The following is a 21889-nucleotide window of genomic DNA, read 5'->3' on the forward strand; positions in this document are numbered from 1 at the left end:
AGTTTTTATTTTTCAAATGCTTTTTTTTAAACATTAAACTATCCCTTTTTAGCTGTTCCATGGATTTCTCGTTAACAGCGTAGACTGAAGTATCCCATGTTGATATTTATTATACCAACATTGAGATTATGTGCCAATCCTGTGTAGAGCTGTTATGGCAAACAGACTTCCATGGACTAAAAAATGTCTTCCTGGGGCAACTGGATAGATATGAATAGGAACTGTATGTATTAGCTAACAATAGTGTACCAAAATAGTTTCTTTAATATGAAAATTGTATTGTGGCTATGTAAGACAATGCCCTTGTTCTTAGGAAATACATGGCAAAGCATTTAGGCCTGAAATGTCAGGTCTTTTCAAATGGTTCATCCAAAAAATATACTTGGATAAGACAAATTTGGCTATTAGCAACTGGTAAATCCACAAAAAAGGTACCTACGTCCTCAACGTAGTATTTTTTTTTTTTTACTTTTCTGTGGGTTTTAAGTTTTTCAAAATGAAAAACTGCTCGAGAAGAATCAATGGAAAAAGTCATCAATGCTACCAATTAACACTAAACAGTTCTGCCAGGGATAGGATTTCACACCAATTTAATTAATATACATTTTCGAAGCTGATAAAGTTCAAATAGTTACAAAACTGGAATCCAAAATGTTTAAAATACTCATTTTTATTAGTATAGCTCTAGAAAATTTAACCTACAGTAAAAATTTACAAAGCAGAATGCTGTATTGGGTTTGACATGCAAACATTGTATCGAAGTGCAGAATTTGCTAGGATGCTTCTGTAAATGAGTTAAAAACATGAATAAGTTTTTATCTAATAGCAAATTCCTTAAGAGTAGAGATTCTCATTTTTATTCATAGTATATATCTAGTGTTGAGAGCCCTACCTGGAACATTTTAAGTACTCTGTAAATATCTGTCAAAGAGATAACTGTATACTCTCAGAATTACTATCGAACATTTCCAATTTGCTAGATAATTATCCCATTTTGCCTGAGTTACGCTGATTCAGAAGGAAATGTGTGTGTCTTTTACTAATTATGAAATCACGTAGAACAGCAAACGCTTGTACATATACATCAGCTTCATAACCTATTACTTAACAATTGTCACTTTTCTGATACCTGGACCTCTTAGTAGCTGGCACTTCCTTCACTTGGGAGTTCAGACCATATACCTAAACCAGCCTGAATAAATGTATCTAAAGCTGTGCCTCAAGACATCCTAAGACCCCATGCTCTCAAGACTGTTCTCATTTTTACATTTTGCAACAAACTAACATTTTTTAAGATTTTAAAGTAATCTCTACACCCCAGTGGGGCTGGAATTTTCAACCCAGAGATCAAGAGTCCACATGCTCTACCAACTGAGCCAACCAGGTGTGTCACAAACTAACATTTTTAATTAACTTTTTAAAAGTTCATTTGTTTTGGGAGAGAGGGAGAGAATCCCAAGCAGGTTCCACACTCTCAGTGCAGAGCCCACATGGGGCTCAATCCCACGAACTGTTGAGATCGTGACCTGGGCCAAAATCAAGACGACGCTTAACTGAACCACCCAGCTGCCCCCAAACTTTTTAGATGACTGATATTACACATTTGTAAACAAACCTACTAATTTTTGACTTCATTCTCACACCCCACTTCCAGTCTCTTGGTAATTCCTGTTGCTCTACTTTCAAAATATACCCCAAATCAAACCACTTCTCACAATGTCTCCTAGGTACTGCTGACAAGAAACTGAACACTGGCAGGCAATCTCTAAGTTAACAATGATGAACGCTCATCTGCGGCAAATGAAGGTATTTCCTCTGAGCCACTTAGGTACACAGATGACACTGAGATTTAGACTACTTTTTCCTCAAGAATGAAAATCTTGATTCATTGCTTGGAATTATACCAGCTTTTAAAACAAATGTAGTGATCACTTACCACAGACTAGATACTGTGCTAAGAACATATTAAAAAGACCCTGACTTGCAGGATCATTAAAACAAACATTTTATATAAAGAGTAAAAACACTGCTGGGAAAACTTGTGCATTTAACTAACTTACTCATGTTTAATCAAGACTGGTCTTACTGGAAGAATGGGGAGTTTTGGTTGAGGAGGTAGAAACCAGGGAGATAACAGGCAATGTTAGAGCATGGACTACTTTAGGGAAAAGATTCTTGGATGGAGTGTTCTAGTAAATAATACAAAGCACACTTAGCAGTAAGAGTTAAGAGTTGAGGACAGTAGAGATGCAGAATGATGAACAAAAAGGTATATGACCCTGGGTGAGTTACTTAAATTTTAAGCTTAGCTCTTCCTCAGCTGCAAAAATGGACTTTTTACTGCAGTTCTGATGAAGATTAAACAAGCATATAAAGCATTTAACAAAGAACCTAGCAATCATATGCACTCAGTAAGTATTTGAATAAAATTTCCTTCATTATTTCTCCTGCAATGGTTGGTCCCCTGTCCCCATACTAGTACAATTTAACTACCTGCTTTTGTAGACTGGCCTGAGAAAGCTGAAGTTGTCTTCATTATTTGATATTCCCAAATCAACGTAATAAAAAGGTTAAGTTCCCAGATATTTCTGGCAGTTTCTGAAATTAAAAATTTCAAAATAATGTAAGAATCTTAAATTTAAAGACATTATAAAAGATGAGCAGTGCTTAATCCAATATGCTGCTGGCTATCATACTTCTAGCAAAGAGGCAGGAGGAAAAAACGGTTTCCATAAAGCCTATGAGGCTAATAGTTTTTTAAGGAATATTAATCTACAATCTTTCAAAAAACAAGGGACACCCTTGCTTTTTGCAATAATTCTTGCATCATATTAAGAAGATATTCAAAGTAACAGATTACCAGATAAACTAGCAAAAAGTGTACTGATCTCTTAAGAAAACGAGTGTAACTATAGTTCTCACAGATTAAAAACGGAAACACTTTTGGTGGCGAAAAAATAATCGATCAATTTTCGTCACAACTGTAACATCTACAAAGTTTCAGAAAGAAACCTGAAATTGTATTTTTAACGCATGGAGTTCTCAAATCGCCAGTATTCTAAAAATAAAAACAAAAAGCCAGGTCAAAAATTCATCAGGCCTTTTCTTCTTTTCGGGAAAAGCAACAAAGGCAAAATCACCTCTTCAGAGAATACTTTGAAAAACAAAGGAGAACGCTGTGGGGGAAGCAACGTGACAAAGAAAATATCCCCAGCTGAGATCATTTAACACTAACAAATCTCAGAGGTGACTAAATCTGTTAAGGTATTTATCAACTGTTGCTTCAAAAAATCTGCCCGCTTGTTCAGCCAACATGTCAATCACAAAGTAGCAAGCGATGATAAAAATGCATTAAATCCATTTCCCCTCAGTCGAGAGCTATATACACCTCCGGGTGAGATTTCCATTTCAAAAAAAGCAGTTTCCAAATCCTTACGGTGTTGGGTTTTCGGCTTTATGGTCGGGGGAGGGGCACTACAAAAGGAAAGCCAAAGAGAGGTTAAAGAAAACTATTTGGCTTTTTTCCAACTGGCAACTGCAACAATAAAGTTTATCTCACTAAAAATTGAGCACAAGTAGCCTCAAGAGAAAAGCGATCAACAAGAAGCAAATGAAAAGAAGAGGAGAGTTTCTGGAGGAAATCAAAGTGAAATGAAAGAGAGACGGCTATAGAGATCAAAAGAGGTTAATGAAGAAGGTGGGGGGAGCGGGAAAAACAGAGAAGGAAAGCATGGGACAAAGAGAAAGGTTCACGGAGTTCTGAAAAAAGGTTTGAATGAAAAAGTCTTTTCTCCAGGCCTACGACCACAGACGGCCCGTGGCGGGGCCAAAGGCCACGCTATGGTGTAGCTCAGGCGATGCGATTAATTCAGAGGGCTGAGCCCCTCTCCCTCCACCTTGTCCTTTCACAGCCCGGGGCTGGGTCTCTAACCATCCAGGTGTGCGCTACGGAGAAGAGCCGTGATATCTGGGAGTCCACAGAGAACAATAGGCTGGGGAGCGCGCCGAGCCGAGGCCTCCCTCCGGGACGACCACCATCCCGCCCCCCTCATCGCTGCCCCAGACTCACAGAGTCTTGGGCATCTCGTCCTCCATGGCTGCTGCTGTCGCGGCGGCGCCTCCGGGTCCAGCTCCCTATCCTTTACTACCTCCCAAATCTTTTGAGCGGCTATGGTTGCGGAATAGCGGGGTTTCTCGGCTGACCGGAGGCTACTCCGTCTACTCCTTCCGCGGCAATTACACTAAACCCCCTGGCGCAACGCGAACAATGAAGCCCCGATACAAGATGGCGGCGAGCCGGGAGTTTAGGAGCAGCCAGCGAAGTGACCCGGGCCGCGCAGGCGCAGAATAATCTTGCACTTTCAACCTCCCTCAATCCATAGGTTCACTTGTTGCGCAGCCGCTCTTCTAGCCGACACTAGGGATGTCTCAGACTGCGCAGGCGTAAGGATTAACTATTTCGGGACTTGTGTAGTTTTTTGTCATACGGTTCCAAATTTGAATGTTTCAACAGTGAGTTATAATAAAGAGAAATCTTCTTGGAAATTAAAAATTCTAAGTGTTTCCCGAGGAAGAAAAGAGTGACAGTGTTCAAATCATCTCATAGCAAAAAGCTGTGTGCGCCGCCCGGGAATCGAACCCGGGTCGCAAGAATGGGAATCTTGCATGATACCACTACACCAGCGGCGCTGGTGATCATCTACCTTGCTGAAGTATTTTAGAACTTTCTACAAGCAAGCATTTGTTCCTACATGAGGATGTTTATTCATTCAAAAATAATAATAAGGGTCTACAGTCTGCTATTTTTCATCGTTATAAAAAAGGATATTGTCTTCTCTCATCCCAATACAGTTGAGTGGGATTCCTATTTCCATTAAATTATTGTTCATTAAATGCGCATTAGAAATAATTTGTCTTGATGTTAACCAAATTTTTGAGAACCAGGAAAATATTTTCAGATATTTTCATTTCCCTGGTATATTCAATGCACTTTGGAAAATACTTAAGAAAGATTTACTTAATGCAAATCGGTCAAATAATCCTAGAACCAAATGAATCTGAAGATATATAAATTTTAGTCCTCCTCGAAGGAGGCGGAAAAATTAGGACTCTGAGATGTGGTTCAGTGTAGTCACTAAACATTTCGTGTTGCATTTTATAAATTATGTGAAATATTTTTATATTTGTTTATTTTTGTGAAATATTTTTAAACATAGGAGAATGTACACATCCAAAAACGTGGTATCCTCTTTAGAATAGTTTCTTTAGGCTACACCCTAAGATTTACATTTTTGGAATTGTCTTTCGAATCCGTGGCACATTCTTCATTTTACACAAAGATATTAAATATTAGTCTTTTGAAGATGAATAAGACAAGAGTTAATAGTGGGTAGTATTTTTAAAATAGCTTTTTGTGATATAATTCACCCATTTGAAGTATACGGTTCAGTGGTTTTAGTTTATTCACAAAGATGTGCAACCATTACTATAATCAATTTTAGAACACTTTCATTACTCCAAAAACAAAATTCTTATAAATTAGCTATCACTCTCTATCCCCCACCCCATCCAACTTCCTACTCACTAATCTATTGCTACAGATTTGCCTATCCTGGGAATATCATATAAATGGAATCATACAACATGTGGTTCTTCGTGACTGGCTTCTTTCACAATGCTTTTTACGGTTCATACAAGTTGTAGCGTGTATCAATACTTCATTTGTTTTTTGGCCAAATAATATGCCATTGTATGGATATAGCACAAGTATCTTTTAAACTTTAAAACCTTTATGAAAAATTTATTATGTTGTTTTGTAAGTTTTAAATTATTATATATTATGTGTTATATGAGTATATATTTGTATATGTCATATAAATATATATTTGTTAATTTATATATTATATAAATATAAATTTATATATAAAATACATATAATAGGTTACTCCTGCTTTTGTTTTGTCTTGTTTTTCTACTACAATGTTGCAGTAAGCATCCTAGTACCTATATCCTTATAACTGATTCTTTTATTTCTTTAGAATAGTTTCCCAAATGTGGGATTTTTGAATTAGATGGTATATTTATATATACATATATTATACATATAATATTATATACGTATAATATATTATATATCATACGTATATATACGTATAACATATATACGTATATTACACATATAATATATATATACACATATATATATTTATAAAACAGATAACTGTGTTTAACAGGTTTTAGTTATTGACACCCCCATCAACAATGTTTAAAAGTCAGTTCCGGAGAGCTCATCCATTCCACTCTGTTTTCTCTTTCATTGAGGTATTAGTCTTATTAATTTTTGCTAATATGATAGATGAAAAATTGTACATGTTGGTTTTAATTTGCATTTTTAAACTACTACTGAGGTTGAGTATCTCTTTACATGTATTTCATTTTTTGAAGAACTTTATTAAAAAAAATTGGGGGGGTGCCTGGGTGGCTCCAGTTATCATCTCACGGTTTGTGGGTTTGAACCCTGTGTGGAGCTCTGTGCTGACAGCTCAGAGCCTGGAGCCTGCTTCGGATTCTGTGTCTCTCTGTCTCTCTGCCCCTTCCCTGCTCATGCTCTGGTCTCTCTCTCTCTCTCAAATATAAATGGACATTTAAAAAAAAATTGAGAGGAAGATAGAGATTTCCCACTGACTCCACGCCTCCACATTTGCATACATGTGTTTTGTTTTTTTTTTTAATCATTGGCACTTGCTTTGTCTTTTGTGAAATGCCTATTTATATAGGCTGTATTTATATTGAGTTGTTTACCTCTTACCAATTTGTAGAGCTCTTTTTGTTTGCTCTTGACAATCTTGACTGTCATATTAGTGACAGCTATTTTTCTCATGTATTATTTTTTTTAACTTTTAAAATTCTATCTTTTGCCATCTGACAAATATGTTGATCTTTTCTTATATTGCTTCTGAATTTCCTGTCTTCCCTAACAGATAGTAAATATTATTTAGGTTATGTAGAATAAGAAAAAAGTTAGATGTGAGGAAGGAAGAAGGTATGAAAATGAATTTTTTCAAGGTATTTTCAAAAAAGTTAAAAAAACATGGAGCAGTGGCAGAATTATAGATTTAAGTGTTGTCAAAAAATAAGCAAAGCCAGCACTAAAGTTTTACCTTTAATCAGTAATATACTATTGCAATAGGGAAGAGTCCATAGTAAACTGAACTCAACTTTGATTTGTACAGATGTAACCTGGCATTTTGAAGGGAGAATAGGGATGGGGATGAGCAGGGGCACAGTAGAGTCCAGGAAGTGAAAAATTACAAAAGTTGAGAGAAAGGGTGGTAACTTTCTCAGTTAGGCCCCTACCCTCCCAAGAGGCTATGAGACAGGGGCTCTATCTTCATGTGTTGGCTGGAACAAGCAGTAAAGTCTTTTGTCAGCCTTGAGTTTTCTCAGGCAGACAGTTTAAAGGTAGCTAGGGTCGTCCTAAGGACATAGCTTTGAGCTGTTAGAAAATGTTAGTGTTTTGTTCGAGTCTTAATAAGCCAAGGTTGAGGCCTGTCTAGTTGAGAAGATTGCTCAGAGGAGCTTGGCTGGAGTTTGGTCAAGGAGAAAACCTTAGTCAGTGTTTAGCCTACTAGGGTGACAGCTTTCTTGAACAGTACTCTGTTGAATGAATGTTTGTTATATAACCTTATTATTACTCTTCGTATATGTGGTAACAGTTTTCCTCCATGGCCTTTTAAAAAATATTTTGGGGTTTCAGTGGCAGTGTTATTTTGAAAGAGTAAGAGTGAAGAATGAGAAAGCCTTTGACCCACCTTCCACTTTGCAAGTCCTTTACACCGTCTCTTCACTGAGAGTTCTTTCAGTCAACTCTTTCCCAAGGTTTCATCAGCAGCAGTGAAAGTTTCCAAATATGACACCCATATCAAGGTCACTAACATGGTCAATTCTAATGAACACATATTCATTGAAGGCCTAGTAGGCTTAACACACTAAGGTGTTGTGGGAATAATGTAGTTTGGAAAAAGGAAATTAAAAGACACACAGAGTGTAGTGCTTTCTTTGTAACTTCTAGATGTAGTGAAAAATGAGGCTTAATCTTCATATTTTTATGTTCTTAACTAGAAGTGTTTATTTCTTGTATAATTTGCATCTTGTTCTATTAACACCTTTGCTGTCCTCTTCTTCTTCTGCTTTACTTGCCTCCTTGCTGTTCCTCAAACATGCCAGGTGTTTTCCTTACCTAGAAAGCTCTTTCCCCATATACTTGCCTGATCTACTCCATCACTTCCTGCAACATTTTGCTCAAATGCTATCCTGCTCAATGAGGCCTACCAGGACCATCCTAAAATTGCAACCCATTCCTCATTCCTCTTACCCCACTCTATACAATGTATAATTTACTTATTCTAATGATCATATCTCCCTCCAGTAGAATGCCAGCTTCATTAAAATAAAACTTTTTAAAAAATCTGTTTTGTTTACTGATTTTTCTCAAGCACCTAGAACATCGCTTGCCACTCGGAACTCAAAAAAATTTGTCCAATGAATGAATGCTCTTTGCATTGGATTTTACACTCCCTATTTCCAAGTTCAATCTTTCTTTCTATTCAACTTATTTTCCTTCCATCCATACTATTCTACATATTCATATACTGGGTTTTTGTTTTGTTTTCTTTTTTGGAGGGGAGGTGAAGAGTGGAGATGGTGTAATTTTAATTACAGAAAGGGATCTTATAAACCCATCACTCACTCAGTCACTAGTTTTTCTCACCTATTTAAATTTTTTTAAATGTTTATTTTTGAGAGAGAGAGAGAGAGACACACACACACAGTGTGAGCAGGGGAGGTGCAGAGAGAGAGGGAGACACAGAATCTGAAGCAGGCTTCAGGCTCCTTGCTGTCAGCACAGACCGGCTCCAACCCACAAACTGAACCCGGAGATCATAAGCTGAGCCAAAGTCCAGCTCTTAACAGACTGAGCCACCCAGGCACCCGGATCCTACATTCTTTTTAATACTTGCATAATGTTGCATCGTGTGATATGGGCACACATGTCTGTCACTACTTTTCACCTTGGAAGACCCCATCCCTGGTCTCCCTCATTTTCCCTTTCACCTACCACTATTTAACCATTCATTTTATGCTTATGCCCAACAGTCCCGAAACACAGTGACCACTCAGTAAGCATTTGTTGCTCCACAGTTCTGTTCTTGACAGAGATTTGCTTTGTGCATTCTTTGACAGGGAGAGGTTCAAGGGACAGAAGAGGGCGGTAGTGAAGAAGTAAGGTGCTTCACCTGAATAGATGGGGAGTAAGGCGGCGAACTTGGGTGAGCCTCCGCCCCTGGTGCCTTTGTTATGTCCCTGAAGCAGGGTGCGTTTCGGAGGGGCGAGGCCTGCCTGGGCACCGGGCTGACCACGCTTGGGAGCTCCTGGAGCGACGCGCAGAACTGGGATGCTGGAGCCCGCGCCGAACTGGGATGCTGGAGCCCGCGCCGGCAGGAAGGGACCTGGGCGGGGCTCGGAGGGGCAAGGCCGGCCGGGGGCGGGGCGTGCAGAGCGCGCAGACTCGCAGCAACTGGCCGACGGTGGGACGCTCGGAGCTGACTGCTGCGCTCCGGTGGCCATGGGGCGCACGGCTGGGCAGCTCGGCTCGTCGCTTCTGGGGCTGTGGCTGCTGATAGGCAGCTGGGGGTGCCCTGGGAGCGCCGAGCTGCGGGCCCCGCCGGAGAAGATCGGTAGGTGAGGGGTGGGGCGGCGCGGGAGGGTTGCTGGAGCGCGCCCGGCGCCGGGCGGCCGCTGCGCAGTGCACCAGGCCCGTCGGCTGCGAAGCCCGCCAGGCCACGCGCTCCGAATCCTTCTCGGAGGTCATAGTCTTCTCGGCTCGCCACTGTCGATGCCCCAGGGACCGCGTCTTCCCGGGCGTGTCGATGTGCCCACTTGGGGAACGGGCCATGGAGGGGGCCTTGGGGTGGGCGGAGGGCAGCCAGGCGTCCCTGCAGCCCCTTGTTCTGGAGGCCTGGGGGCTGGGGAGGGGGAGGCCCCTCTCCTCATTCCCTTGCTTCACCTTTGGGAGGCCAGTCTTCTGGTTTGTTCTGGAACTACGAGCCACCTCGCTGTGCAGATGACAGGCGCACGCGGCCGTAGCACACCGAGCAGTGCCAACAAGCTGACCCTGTTTGCTTCCCTTGATAGGCTGAACTGGAACCCCATTTCCATCACCTGCTTTGCCGAGGTGGGCCTGCTCCTAGAGGCCCTAGCTTGCACAATTTCCCTATCTAGGACTACTACACAGCAGCAATAATCCACTCTAAAGTTTCATTCATGGTTTTTGCTGCGTTTGTTTTGCTTTTTTTATTCCCGGTAAAGCTTTGTTTTGTGGGAACATTAACCTATCTATATTAATGAGACAGAACAAATCTTAGTAAAAATGGCGGCCACTTTATTGGAAATACGTGCTGGAAAGGCCCACCTCCTCTGTTCCCATGCGCTGGACACAAAGAAGGGTGTGCAGATCCAGTGGTGCCTTGACAAAGAACTGTGAGAACCCTTGGGGATCTGGCAAAAAAAAAAAAAAATTCTAATGTCCATTTGCACGTGAATGTAATACCACTTTTGTCGGGGAGGGGGGGTGGGCAGCGTCTGCCTAGATTCAGAGTTTTAGCTTCACAGCAACTGTGACTTGCCTCCCGTGCCCAGCTTCCCTAAATTGGTGATTATAGCCTTAAGTAACATCTGTTATTCAAAAACAAAACCCACATAGCTGGGTGAGAGGGAAAGAAACTGTTCCTTTTTTTTTTTTCCCCCACCCATAGCAATTATTGGAGCTGGAATTGGTGGCACTTCAGCAGCCTATTATCTGCGGCAGAAATTTGGGAAAGATGTGAAGATTGACCTGTTTGAAAGAGGAGAGGTGGGAGGCCGCCTGGCCACCATGACTGTGCGAGGGCAAGAATACGAGGCAGGAGGTTCTGTCATCCATCCTTTAAATCTGCACATGAAGCGTTTTGTCAAGGACCTGGGTATGTCATTTGGTCTTAAGAGCTAAGTGGATTTCTGTGTGACCATCCATGGATATTTTTATCAGATAGGGATCTGAAGTTTTTCTGCTTAGTTAATTGTTTTTTACAGAGAAGTTGGCAAAACTATTTTCCTCACTTTGCTGCTAGCAATTAGTACAAGTACAAGCTTAGTTAGGAGCCACTTTCCCCGTAATGGGACACTAGTTATCTGTATCTTCAGTTATCTGGAATTACAGCCATTGGGCGGGGGCGGGGGTTGGGGGTGGGGTGGGTGGGGATGGTTGCTGTTCTTAGTTCTTAAACCTCTGGGTTCAAGCTGAAGAATCAAAGAATGGTTTGAGTCCGTAGAAACCTTGTGTACTCATTTTACAGCTGGGGAAATGAGGCCCAAAGTTTGAAATGTCTGGCTTAAAGTCACTCACACAGGCATGGGTGCAGACGTGTGCCTAGAACCTGGAACATATGACTACTTCCCTGCCACCAGAGGAGCTAGACAGGTTGTGAGGAAAGGCTAGCAGGCCTCTGCAGGCCCTTTGCTCAGGGAATATTGTGTAATTTATACCTCCTTTTAGTTATTTGAAATACCCAATTATGCACAATAGGATTTGCACAGGAATGGGGATGCCTCCTTTCCCTTTGCTGCCTTCCACATCTCCTGTGGTCTCTTTCCTTCCTGAGGACAAATGTATGCCAGGAGCAACTAATGCTGGTCATACTCCTGTCTAACATTTGTTTGGAAGTTGAATTCAGTTGGTATTCTGGCATTTTCCTTTCACTTTTTAGTCTTTTGCAACTAAAAATAGCCAGTCTAATTTTGACATATCTGCATGAGCATCTGACCCATCGTTTAGATATCTGCTTTTGGACAGTATAATGAATGAGCAGTGTATTACATGCTGTTCTAAAGATAGAGCTCCTTTAATATGTTTTCTGAGAACTGGGGGAAACCTGGAATTCACTGACTTCAGAGTATCCCTGATAGCTTCAGATTACCTTCTTTCTTTTGGTCAACACAGAAACCACTGACTTAGCCAACCCTTTCTGTTTTTGCAGGTCTGTCTACTGTTCAGGGCTTTGGTGGCCTAATGGGGGTGTATAATGGAGAGACTCTGGTGTTTGAGGAGAGCAGCTGGTTCATAATTAACATGATTAAACTAATTTGGCACTATGGATTTCAGTCCCTCCGAATGCACATGTGGGTAGAGGATATATTGGACAAGTTTATGAGGTAATTTTTTCCCCTTCCATTTAACCTAAGACCTTTTAGTTAGATGGTCTTTAGAAATTCTAATTTCTTGAAACAGTTCTCTACCTAATTTTAAGGTCTGTTTGTAAGATTGTTAGACAAATGGTTTATATAAAGTATGCAGACTGTTTATCCACTTGAAAATTAAGAGAGTAATTTTTGCTTCTGACTATATTTTGCAAATACTTATTTAGTTCTGCCACACACTCTTAAATCCTCTACAAATGTTAATGCTTTGAATTCTTATGACACCTCTCTCAGGTATAGTTATTAGCTTCTTACAGATATGGAAGGTGGAGGCACAGAGGTTTCAAGTGTGCAAGTACACTCACCTAGTGAGTGGTGGAACTGGAGTTCCTACCCAGGCATTCTGGCTCCAGAGTTCTCACACTTAATCTCTGCACTGTGCTGACATTGTATGGATGAATGAGGTAATGTGTGAAAGAGCTGGTAGAAAGGACCACAAAACTTAAATGAACTTTAATTGTGACATGATGTTTCAGTGAGCCAGTAGCCTGAGGCAGAGTATCAGCTGTGTGCCCCAAGAATTTAAAAATTCCAGCACTGTTTCAGGTAGTGAGAATACAGGTGGCACTCCCCACCCCCCCCCTTTTAAAAATATTTTTATTTATATTTGAGAGAGAGAGACGGCACAAATAGGGGAGGGGCAGAGAGAGAGGGAGACACAGAATCTGAAGCAGGCTCCAGGCTCTGAGCTATCAGCACAGAACCCGATGCGGGGCTCAAACTCCTGAACCATGAGATCATGACCTGAGCCGAAGTCGGACGCTTAACCCACTGAGCCACGCAGGTGCCCCTCCACTTTTTCTTAAGTGTTTCTGTATTTTCAAACTTTTCTGTGTATATTGTTTTGGTAATTAGGAAAAATAAAATAACTGGTCTAACTTTGAAAGACGCAGCCTTTTTTTTCTTTTTCTTTTTTTTTTTTTTTTTACTTTTCCCAAGGCCATTGGCCTGTGCTAATTTTTACGCTTGTTGACAATTTTAGATGCTGGAGAAATTCAGCTTGTAAGTGCTAAGGATATTTCATTACTATGAATGTTTCAATGTAGTAAAATTAATTGTTAAAAAAGGTAAAATTACATGTCATATGATTAAGTACTGACAAGGACAGATTTAAGGGTTGAGTAGGATAAACACACTCTAGCTTTTTAACTTAGGGTAGTTGGGGATTTCTTTCTTCCTTTAGTGTTTATTTTTGAGACAGAACATGAATGGGGGAGGGGCAGAGAGAGAGGGAGATACGGAATCTGAAGCAGCTCCAGGCTCTGAGCTGTCAGCACAGAGCCCCACGCAGGGCTCGAACTCACAGACTGCGAGATCATGATCTGAGCCGAAGTCGGAAGCTCAACCGACTGAGCCACCCAGGCACCCTGGGGATTTCTCTTTCTAAACATCACTGTTGGGATGATTCCTTGAACACCTTTCCAGTGGGCACATTAAGGTCAGCTACAGTGCAGATTATTTTAAAGTAGTAATCTTTCGGGGCGCCTGGGTGGCGCAGTCGGTTAAGCGTCCGACTTCAGCCAGGTCACGATCTCACGGTCCGTGAGTTCGAGCCCCGCGTCGGGCTCTGGGCTGATGGCTCGGAGCCTGGAGCCTGTTTCCAATTCTGTGTCTCCCTCTCTCTCTGTCCCTCCCCCGTTCATGCTCTGTCTCTCTCTGTCCCAAAAATAAAATAAACGTTGGAAAAAAAAAAAAAATTAAAAAAAAAAAAAAAAAAAAGTAGTAATCTTTCATTCATTCACCAAATATTGACCGCCTAATTATGTGCCAGGCACTATTCTGGATCCTGTGGATGTAGAACCTAGAACACATCCCTGTCCTCAAAGAATATACGTTCTAGTAGAGAGACAAGCAATAAACCAGTAACTAAGAAAATATATAGGACTTGGGTGGAAATAGCCAGTAACTTTGTAGAGAAGGTAGGTGGCATGTTGCTGCATGCTCTACAGGAAAATCAAGTTCAGATGGCACCAGATGCAGACCTGCCTATATCTGTTAGTTTTCTTACCAGTGGCTTGCTTGGCATGTAGAGAATTGCCCTGGGAGAAATTAAGAAATCACTTTTAAAGTGAATTCTGGATATTATAGTACTGTGAAAAAGACCCAGTGATGGGATACATAGATTATACTTTTTTGTTGTTGTTTAAGTAAACTCTACACCCAGTGTGGGGCCCTAACTCCTGACCCCAGAGATCAAGTCACATCATCTATGGACTGAGCCAGCCAGGCACCCCTACTATTTTCAAATTTAGAAAACAATTACCAAACTTCCTTGAATTACTGCCTCTCTCTGGTCTTTAGTATTTGCTTACACATCAAATATATAGCACTGATCCTTATGTTGTTCAAAGGGCCATGCATCCTACATTTGTTTCTTCCAATAAATCAAGAACATAATGTTTACTTTTTGAGAGAGGGAGAGCACAGAGCCCAACGTGGGGCTCAATCTCAGACACTGGGAGATCGTGACCTGAGGGGAAATCAAGAGTCAGATGCATAACTGACTGAGCTACCCAGGTGCCCCTTAACATTTCTTGATCTGAGACTGATCCTTTCACTTACTCCTAACAAATATTTTGAATGTTTTACTCTTCTCTCTCTCTCCTTTCCCAAATCCAGTCTTTAATCCTATCAGTTTTTAAATTTTATTAATTTTTTTTTAATGTTTATTTTTTGAGAGAGAGTGAGCAGGTGGGGTAGGGGCATAAGAGAGGGGGACAGAGGATCCAAAGTGGGCTCTGCTGACAGCAGCGAGCCCAATGTGGGGCTCGAACCCGTGAACTACAAGATCATGACCTGAGCTGAAGTCAAGACACTCAACTGACTGAGCCACCCAGGTCCCCTAATCCTATCAGTTTTTAAAATGTATGTAGAATTCCACCACTTCTCACTAACATCACTGCTACACTTTGATGCAAGGCACTATTAACTCTTGTTTGTATCGATGGAGTAGCCCCCTGTGGTAGGCTGAATAATGCCTCCCTGCCCCTGCAAGATGTCTATACCCTAATCCCTGGAATCTGTGAATGTGTTACCTTTCATGATAAAAGGGACTTTGCAGAAATGGTTTCGTTGGGGATCTTGAAATGGGGAGATCATTCTCACTTATTTAAGTGGGCCTAGTGTAATCACAAGAGTCCTTGTAAGAGGGAAGCAGGGGGATCAGAGTAGTAGGAAATGTGATGATGGAAACAAGAGGTTGGAATGATGCTAGGAAGATGTCACAAGCCAAGGAATGCAGGTGGTTTATAGAAACTGAAAAAGGCAAGAAAATGGAATCTTCCATCAGAAATTCCAGAAGGAACCAGCCTTACCAACACCTTGACCCACTACTTTCTGGCCTTCATGGTTTCTGATGAGTAAGTAGCTGTTAAATCTTATTGAGAATCCCTTTTTCTCTCAGTCTGTTTTGTCAAGTGAGAACTCAATGTTTTCACCCTCTACTTTTTTTAAGTTCCTAGGGATTGATATGGTTGGAAGGAGTGAGTTGTTCCTCAGTTTGGGCACTGGTATCAATTTTTCCCACAAAAATGTATTCAATGTTTTATATACTATACTCACTGGTAGATAGGAGGTAATACTGAAATGGATGTGACATTTCCCTGCTCAAAAACTTTACAACTTTGAGAGAAGAAAATTGTAAAAATTCTCCTCCTGGGATCACTGAGAGAGCTCTTTCTTTGGCACCTATTTCCTCCTTTGTTTCATTACTTATCTGTGCATATGCCTTATTACCTATACCTAACTGTAAGCTCCTTGAGGGAGAGGAATCCGGTCTTTCTCATTTTTGTATCACTTGAAAAATAACTTTTCTCATTTTTTCACTTGAAAAATAACATTTTGAAGTCAGCATCAACTAATTTATGTGGATATTCTTTTAAGTCCGTGAAGTTCAAGAAAATATCAGGTGGGATTTTCTAAAAATTAAGTAATAGTGCTGAATGAGTGGCATGGGTACTGTGAACTGGGAAGTTGGGCAAAACTTTGCAGAGCAGGTGGGGTTCAAGCTGAAAGTAGTGTGTTCTGGTTGGAGAGAAGAGCTAATGTAGTGTTGGAGCAACATGCAGAGCATTTTCAGGTATCAGTGAATGGGTCAGGTTTGTTCAGTGGAGGGTAAGTGTGTGGTTGAGGGCAGAGGGGGCAGCTTGTGCTTGAGCCTTCTACTTGTCATGAGACTTTCAGAGTTCTTTTACTTGTTTCTCTGTCTGCAGTTAGAGCAAAGGCAGTTAGACTTGATGAATTTGGCTCTAAAATCCATTCCTTTTTTTTGGTCAGGAGTTTATTTACTAAGCAGCAGTAAGAAGTTAAAAAAATTTTAAATCTTTATTTATGAGAGAAAGAGACAGAGTACAAGCGGGGGAGGACCAGAGAGGGAGACACAGAATCTGAAGCAGGCTCCAGGCTCTGAGCTGTCAGCACAGAGCCTGAAGTGGGGCTTGGACCCACAAACCGCAAGTTTGTGACCTGAGCTAAAGACGAATGCTTAACCAACTGAGCCACCCAGGCACCCCACAAGTTGTTTTTTGCATAAGCTGATGACAAAAGATGTGTTTTAGGTTTCTGAGAGATTCATAAACGTTTCAAAGAAACAAAACTGGAAGCAGGTAGGTAGGTCAGTTATTCAGCTTGGTAGTCTGAATATAAATCCTGAGTTAAGATCAGGGAAATGAGAATGAAGAGAGATGTTGGGAAGACTGGAAAGGTTTTCTTTTTTGATGGGAGAAGCAGAAGTGAAAATATTTAAATTTGGAATTAAATGAACGAACTGAGGATGACTTGTGGGATGTTAGCAGTGAACTAACATCCCAGCCTACATTTTGGCTGGGATAGGGAGTGGGTGGAGAGGATCAAGCCTGGTGGAAAGATAAAAGTTTAATTTTAGAAATGTTTAACTGCTGCTGGAAGATAAAAAGTTGAAGGAGACATATGACATACCCACTTCTTTAAAAGTGCTCGCAGTGACCTTATTAATGCAGAAGAGTACACAAGGACAGTGTACTTCCAGAGGAGGTGGGAGTAGGGATGGGGATAAGAACTTCTGGGATACCCAGGGAAGATGGTGACTGAGGTGCATCTTACATGATAGGTAGAAGTTCAGTAGAAGGAGATATGAAAAGTTTGAATCTTATGATGCAGTTTCCCTTCCCATCTTGTTTGGTGTTTAATGGCTATTCCTCTTCTTTTCAAAAGGATCTACCGCTACCAGTCTCATGACTATGCCTTCAGTAGCGTAGAAAAGTTACTACATTCTCTTGGAGGGGACGAATTCCTTGGAATGCTTAACCGAACACTTCTTGAAACCTTGCAGAAAGCAGGCTTCTCTGAGAAATTCCTCAATGAAATTGTTGCTCCTGTCATGAGGGTCAATTATGGCCAAAGCATGAACATCAATGGCTTTGTGGGTAAGCCCAGGCTTGGAATATTATGGATATTAGCTCACAAAAGGGCTTACCTGATGTATGGTGACTCCTTACTTTAGGCTATGAATTAGAGAAGACTTACCTTTTTCTGAAACCTCAGACATTGTTGGCAAAATTGTGTATATGTAGATCTGTGCATTTTTAGGGGGAGAGAGTCCTTAGCTTTCATAGAGATTTTGCCCTCAGGGGCTATTTGGCAATGTCTGGAGACATTTGGAGTAGAACTCACCTGAATTGGGAAGAGAAAGTAGGTAGAGGGACTTTTACAGAGTCAGAATTAAAATACATTTTTTTTTTTTTCCTACCACTGACAGGGGCAGTATCAATGTCCTGTGCGGATTCTGGCCTTTGGGCAGTAGAAGGTGGAAATAAACTTGTTTGCTCAGGGCTCCTTCGTGCATCCAAAAGCAACCTTATAACTGGCTCAGTAATGTACATAGAGGAGAAAACAAGGACCAAGTGGACAGGTGAGCCTGAAATTCTATTTTATTGTTCCTGATTTCCCCTCTAGAAAATAATTGCTCAGGGAGAAAAACCACTCTTCTGTCATCTTGTACTCATTTCCAAATGATGGAATTATAAATTGTGTGTATGTTGTGCCACATAGAAATATTCCCAAATGCACTCAAGTACAGTGGCATGTCTCCTTGGAATTAAAGAATAATCTCATTCTTAAAAGTAAAAATTCCGTATTTTTTACTTCCTGACAAGGTATTCAAGAGTCAGACACTTAACTGACTGAGCCACCCCCGTGCCCCTAAAAGTCTTTTTAATTCCTTAGAATTATACCTTAACTATTTTCTACTTTATAAACTATTAACATAATTATTTTTGGAAGGTATAAAGTATAGTGTGCTAGAAAGACTAACATGAATGCTTCTTTCCTCTAGGAAATCCCACAAAGATGTATGAAGTGGTCTACCAAATTGGATCTGAGACACGTTCAGACTTCTATGATATCGTCTTGGTGGCCACTCCATTGAATCGAAAAATGTCCAACATAACTTTTCTCAACTTTGATCCTCCAATTGAGGAATTCCATCAGTACTACCAACATATAGTGACAACTTTAATTAAAGGGCAACTGAATTCAACTCTTTTTAGCTCTAGAGCCTTAGACAAATTTGATCTCAGTACAATCTTAACCACTGATAATTCAGATTTGTTCATTAATAGCATTGGGATTGTGTCCTCTGTAACAGAAAATGATAATCCTCAACCATCAACAGAAAGGGCGCATGTTTGGAAGATCTTTTCTCAAGAAATCCTCACTAAAGAACAAATATTAAAGCTCTTTTTGTCTTATGATTATGCTGTGAAGCAGCCATGGCTTGCATATCCTCGCTATAAGCCTCCAGAGAAATGCCCCTCCATCATACTCCACGATAGACTTTACTACCTCAATGGCATAGAGTGTGCAGCAAGTGCCATGGAGATGAGTGCCATTGCAGCCCACAATGCCGCTCTCCTTGCTTATCATCGCTGGAATGGGCACACAGACATGATTGACCAAGAGGACTTATATGAGAAACTTAAAACTGAACTATGAAATGATACTGATCACTTTCTTTTCCCCCTCCTGGTTCCAAATGGAATATCACTGGCAAAAGAGAACACAATCTGAGCAGAGATGATTTTGAATCTGATATTTTGCCATATATTAGTACTGTTTAACAAAAGTAATCCCAGCGAGTCATGAGAAAATAACAGGTTTCTAATTAAGCATGAAGGAGTTAACTACTATCTTTATACCATCTCCAAAATTTCTTAACTCTTCTTTTAATATCTGCCAACAGTATAGAATCACCTGAAGTTTGTTAAGCATGTGGTTTCTCTAGCTCCTCTGGAGATTCTGATTCACTAGGTCTGGTGGGTGGGGGCCCTGAATTTATTTCAAGCTGAGCACTTGAGAAAGAATTTAAAGATGTTAACTTTTAGTTGGGGACTAGTTCATTTGCGCTTCACAGCTGGAAGTGACCTTCAGTCAGATAGTTAAAACTTAACTATTAGAGCTGGTATCCTATGCTTGGCTTTAATTTATACCTTTTTTTCAAAGTAGATGTGCCCATGCTAGAAGCCTGGACTTTCTGAATATTCTTTGGATTCCTTCCCCCCTGATTTTATTAGGGGTGAAATTCAGAAGCCTTAGGAGTAGAACTTTGTCATACAAAAATCTCAAGTAAAATGAAAGCAAATACAGGCTATTGATTTAAGAAATTGGCAGTCTATTATCAAATCCTCACCTATGGAACTTTAAGAAATATTGAAAGACCCCCATGCAACCAGAGATTCTGATCTAATGGATTGAGGATAGGATCTCAGCATTGTAGCTAAAAAGTTTCTAAGGTGCAACCTGGGTTGAGAATCACTAATGTGGGGGTTTAAGATGTCTCCAAAGGGTAAAAAGTTTCTAAGGTGCAACCTGGGTTGAGAATCACTAATGTGGGGGTTTAAGATGTCTCCAAAGGGTTTTTAGTGCCTTAAAAGTCCCAAGAAACTGAATGCATTATCAAAGCAGGTTCATTTTTGTGAAGAATCATTTCTCTCAATAAGAACTCTAGTAGTAATCTTGATAGTAAGCACTGACAGACAAGAGGCAACTTAGATTTCTCCAGAGCAGTTGACACTAGGAGATCCAGAATGACACCACAGTTGGTCAAATCCAGCATTATGTTCAAACTTAAATGCTTCTAAAACTACTGTAGCATTTGGGGTGAGAAACCGGTTGCTGAAATCTTGTTTTTAAGGCAGTTCTCAACTTTGGCTGCACACTGGAATAATCTGTAAGAGTTTAAAGCTTCTCAAATGATTCTAATATGCAACCAAACTTAAGAACCAGTTCTACATCTATCATACAAAGATCATGAATGGCTGTCTCTCTAGTCACTAGTAGGACAAAACAAGTAAAAGCTTGTGAATTCTAAAAGTAACTATAACAGAAATAAGTATCGTTGAGAAAAAAAAAGTCCATCGCCAGATTATGGCAGTAGATATTCAGCAAAATATTGATTCTTACTTAAAATGATTTTGTCTCTACTATAATTGTGAATATTAATATGCTGATAAAACTGCCAAGATATATTTGATGTAAAGGCGGTGATTAAATCTATGCTCTGTCAAAAGGTCAGCTTTTTAAAAATTTTACTTGTTAAGACGCAGTCACATTTTTTTCCCCTGTGGTTTTAATGAAGACAATATTGTAGAGAATGTAATATTGTGTTATATATATGTCAAAGACTGGTGAATAAAAACTGGTAATAGTTCATTTCTATTACTCACAGACTTATTTTGTGATATCTGTATTTACTTACCAGAACCCCAATTTAAAACGTTGCTGTTGTATCTGATTGTTTTCCAAAAGGGCACTGGAAATTGCTTCCTCCAAGAGCAAAACATATTATCAACATATCAAGCATAAGATGAAAATACGCATCTCTGTTAAGTTCCTACGTGATGCTCTTGGTCTAGGAAGCATGCTTAGTACAACCAGTTCTATAATTTAGCTCTATGTGGTTGCAAAAAATGCCTGTCCATATCAGTGAAAATTTAAAGCGCTGCCAGAGAAGAGTAAAAATGTACTAGACTTGACATCAGTTCCCCTTACTGGGATTAAGTTGGTTTGATCGCTCTATTTTGTTGTAAACATTTTTTTATAAACCAGAAAAAACATTTTAGAGATACATATAAGCCATCCATTATGTTGTGGTTTGCAAATATCTTACATACTCACCCGAATATACATTTTATACAGTGTTAAAGTGATTTAAGATTTGCAGGCTTTTTTACCAGATCACAAAAAGTACAGCATCTGCTTGGTAGGTTTCTTGAAGTTAGGTTTATGATATAACCATCTGTAATGTATCTTTTCATCTGAGTTTGTGCGCCATAAAATTTATGACCTAGATGAATATATTATGGGCAGCATTATTTCTATTCTTTATACTCTACAAAGAACCACAAAACACTGGAATGTTTTTCTCTAGAGTTCTATTTCTATTCTTGTATTCAAAAAATCTTCCGTTTATGTTCAAAATAAACAACTATATCGTTACTTCCTGTGTTTTACTTCAATTGCAGTATACTTGGAATGTAGATGTACTTGGAAAAGTCAAGAGTACATCAAAACTACTACAAGAGTTTTGAAAATTACACTTAATGTTTCAGAAGAAATCTGC

At 40.1% G+C, this 21889-nt stretch overlaps 2 protein-coding genes and 1 non-coding gene across 18 annotated transcripts in view; 1 reads left to right on the forward strand and 2 right to left on the reverse strand.

The window, feature by feature from the left end:
• TIA1 (TIA1 cytotoxic granule associated RNA binding protein) overlaps positions 1-4360 on the reverse strand; it is a 32915-nt gene extending 28555 nt beyond the window's left edge. For 4 of the 16 annotated variants that reach the window (XR_008417889.1, XM_053890774.1, XM_053890772.1 and 1 more), the window contains exon 1: positions 4070-4360. Coding sequence is in view for 12 of the 16 variants with exons in the window: in XM_053890774.1 (XP_053746749.1) it covers positions 4070-4095 (26 nt within the window). In the remaining 4 variants the exon portion in view is untranslated. Of the gene's footprint in view, positions 1-2493; positions 2599-4069 lie in introns of all 16 variants that reach the window. The other 12 variants (XM_053890766.1, XM_019441091.2, XM_019441054.2 and 9 more) reach the window with 7 other exon arrangements.
• Positions 4361-4618: 258 nt separating this feature from the next.
• TRNAG-CCC (transfer RNA glycine (anticodon CCC)) lies at positions 4619-4689 on the reverse strand. The gene has a single exon. It is a non-coding gene; the product is annotated as a tRNA-Gly (tRNA).
• A 4880-nt stretch (positions 4690-9569) lies between these two features.
• PCYOX1 (prenylcysteine oxidase 1) lies at positions 9570-21765 on the forward strand. The gene is made up of 7 exons (XM_019441103.2): positions 9570-9737; positions 10815-11021; positions 12075-12249; positions 17485-17696; positions 18029-18181; positions 18605-20060; positions 20130-21765. The coding sequence occupies exons 1-6, from the start codon at positions 9626-9628 to the stop codon at positions 19261-19263; spliced, it is 1518 nt and encodes a 505-aa protein (XP_019296648.1). The 5' UTR covers positions 9570-9625; the 3' UTR covers positions 19264-20060; positions 20130-21765.
• Positions 21766-21889: the final 124 nt, after the last annotated feature.

Source organism: Panthera pardus, unplaced genomic scaffold (assembly GCF_024362965.1).
Source record: "Panthera pardus isolate Hobbes unplaced genomic scaffold, ASM2436296v1 HiC_scaffold_25, whole genome shotgun sequence".
NCBI classification, from domain to species: domain Eukaryota; kingdom Metazoa; phylum Chordata; class Mammalia; order Carnivora; family Felidae; genus Panthera; species Panthera pardus.

Bases quoted from the DNA above. Each gene is read 5' to 3' on its own strand.
- PCYOX1 (XM_019441103.2), top strand. From the start codon at position 9,626: ATGGGGCGCACGGCTGGGCAGCTCGGCTCGTCGCTTCTGGGGCTGTGG. The intron at 9,738-10,814 runs GTAGGTGAGGGG...CCCCACCCATAG, and splicing joins GGCCCCGCCGGAGAAGATCG to CAATTATTGGAGCTGGAATT. The intron at 17,697-18,028 runs GTAAGCCCAGGC...TACCACTGACAG, and splicing joins GAACATCAATGGCTTTGTGG to GGGCAGTATCAATGTCCTGT.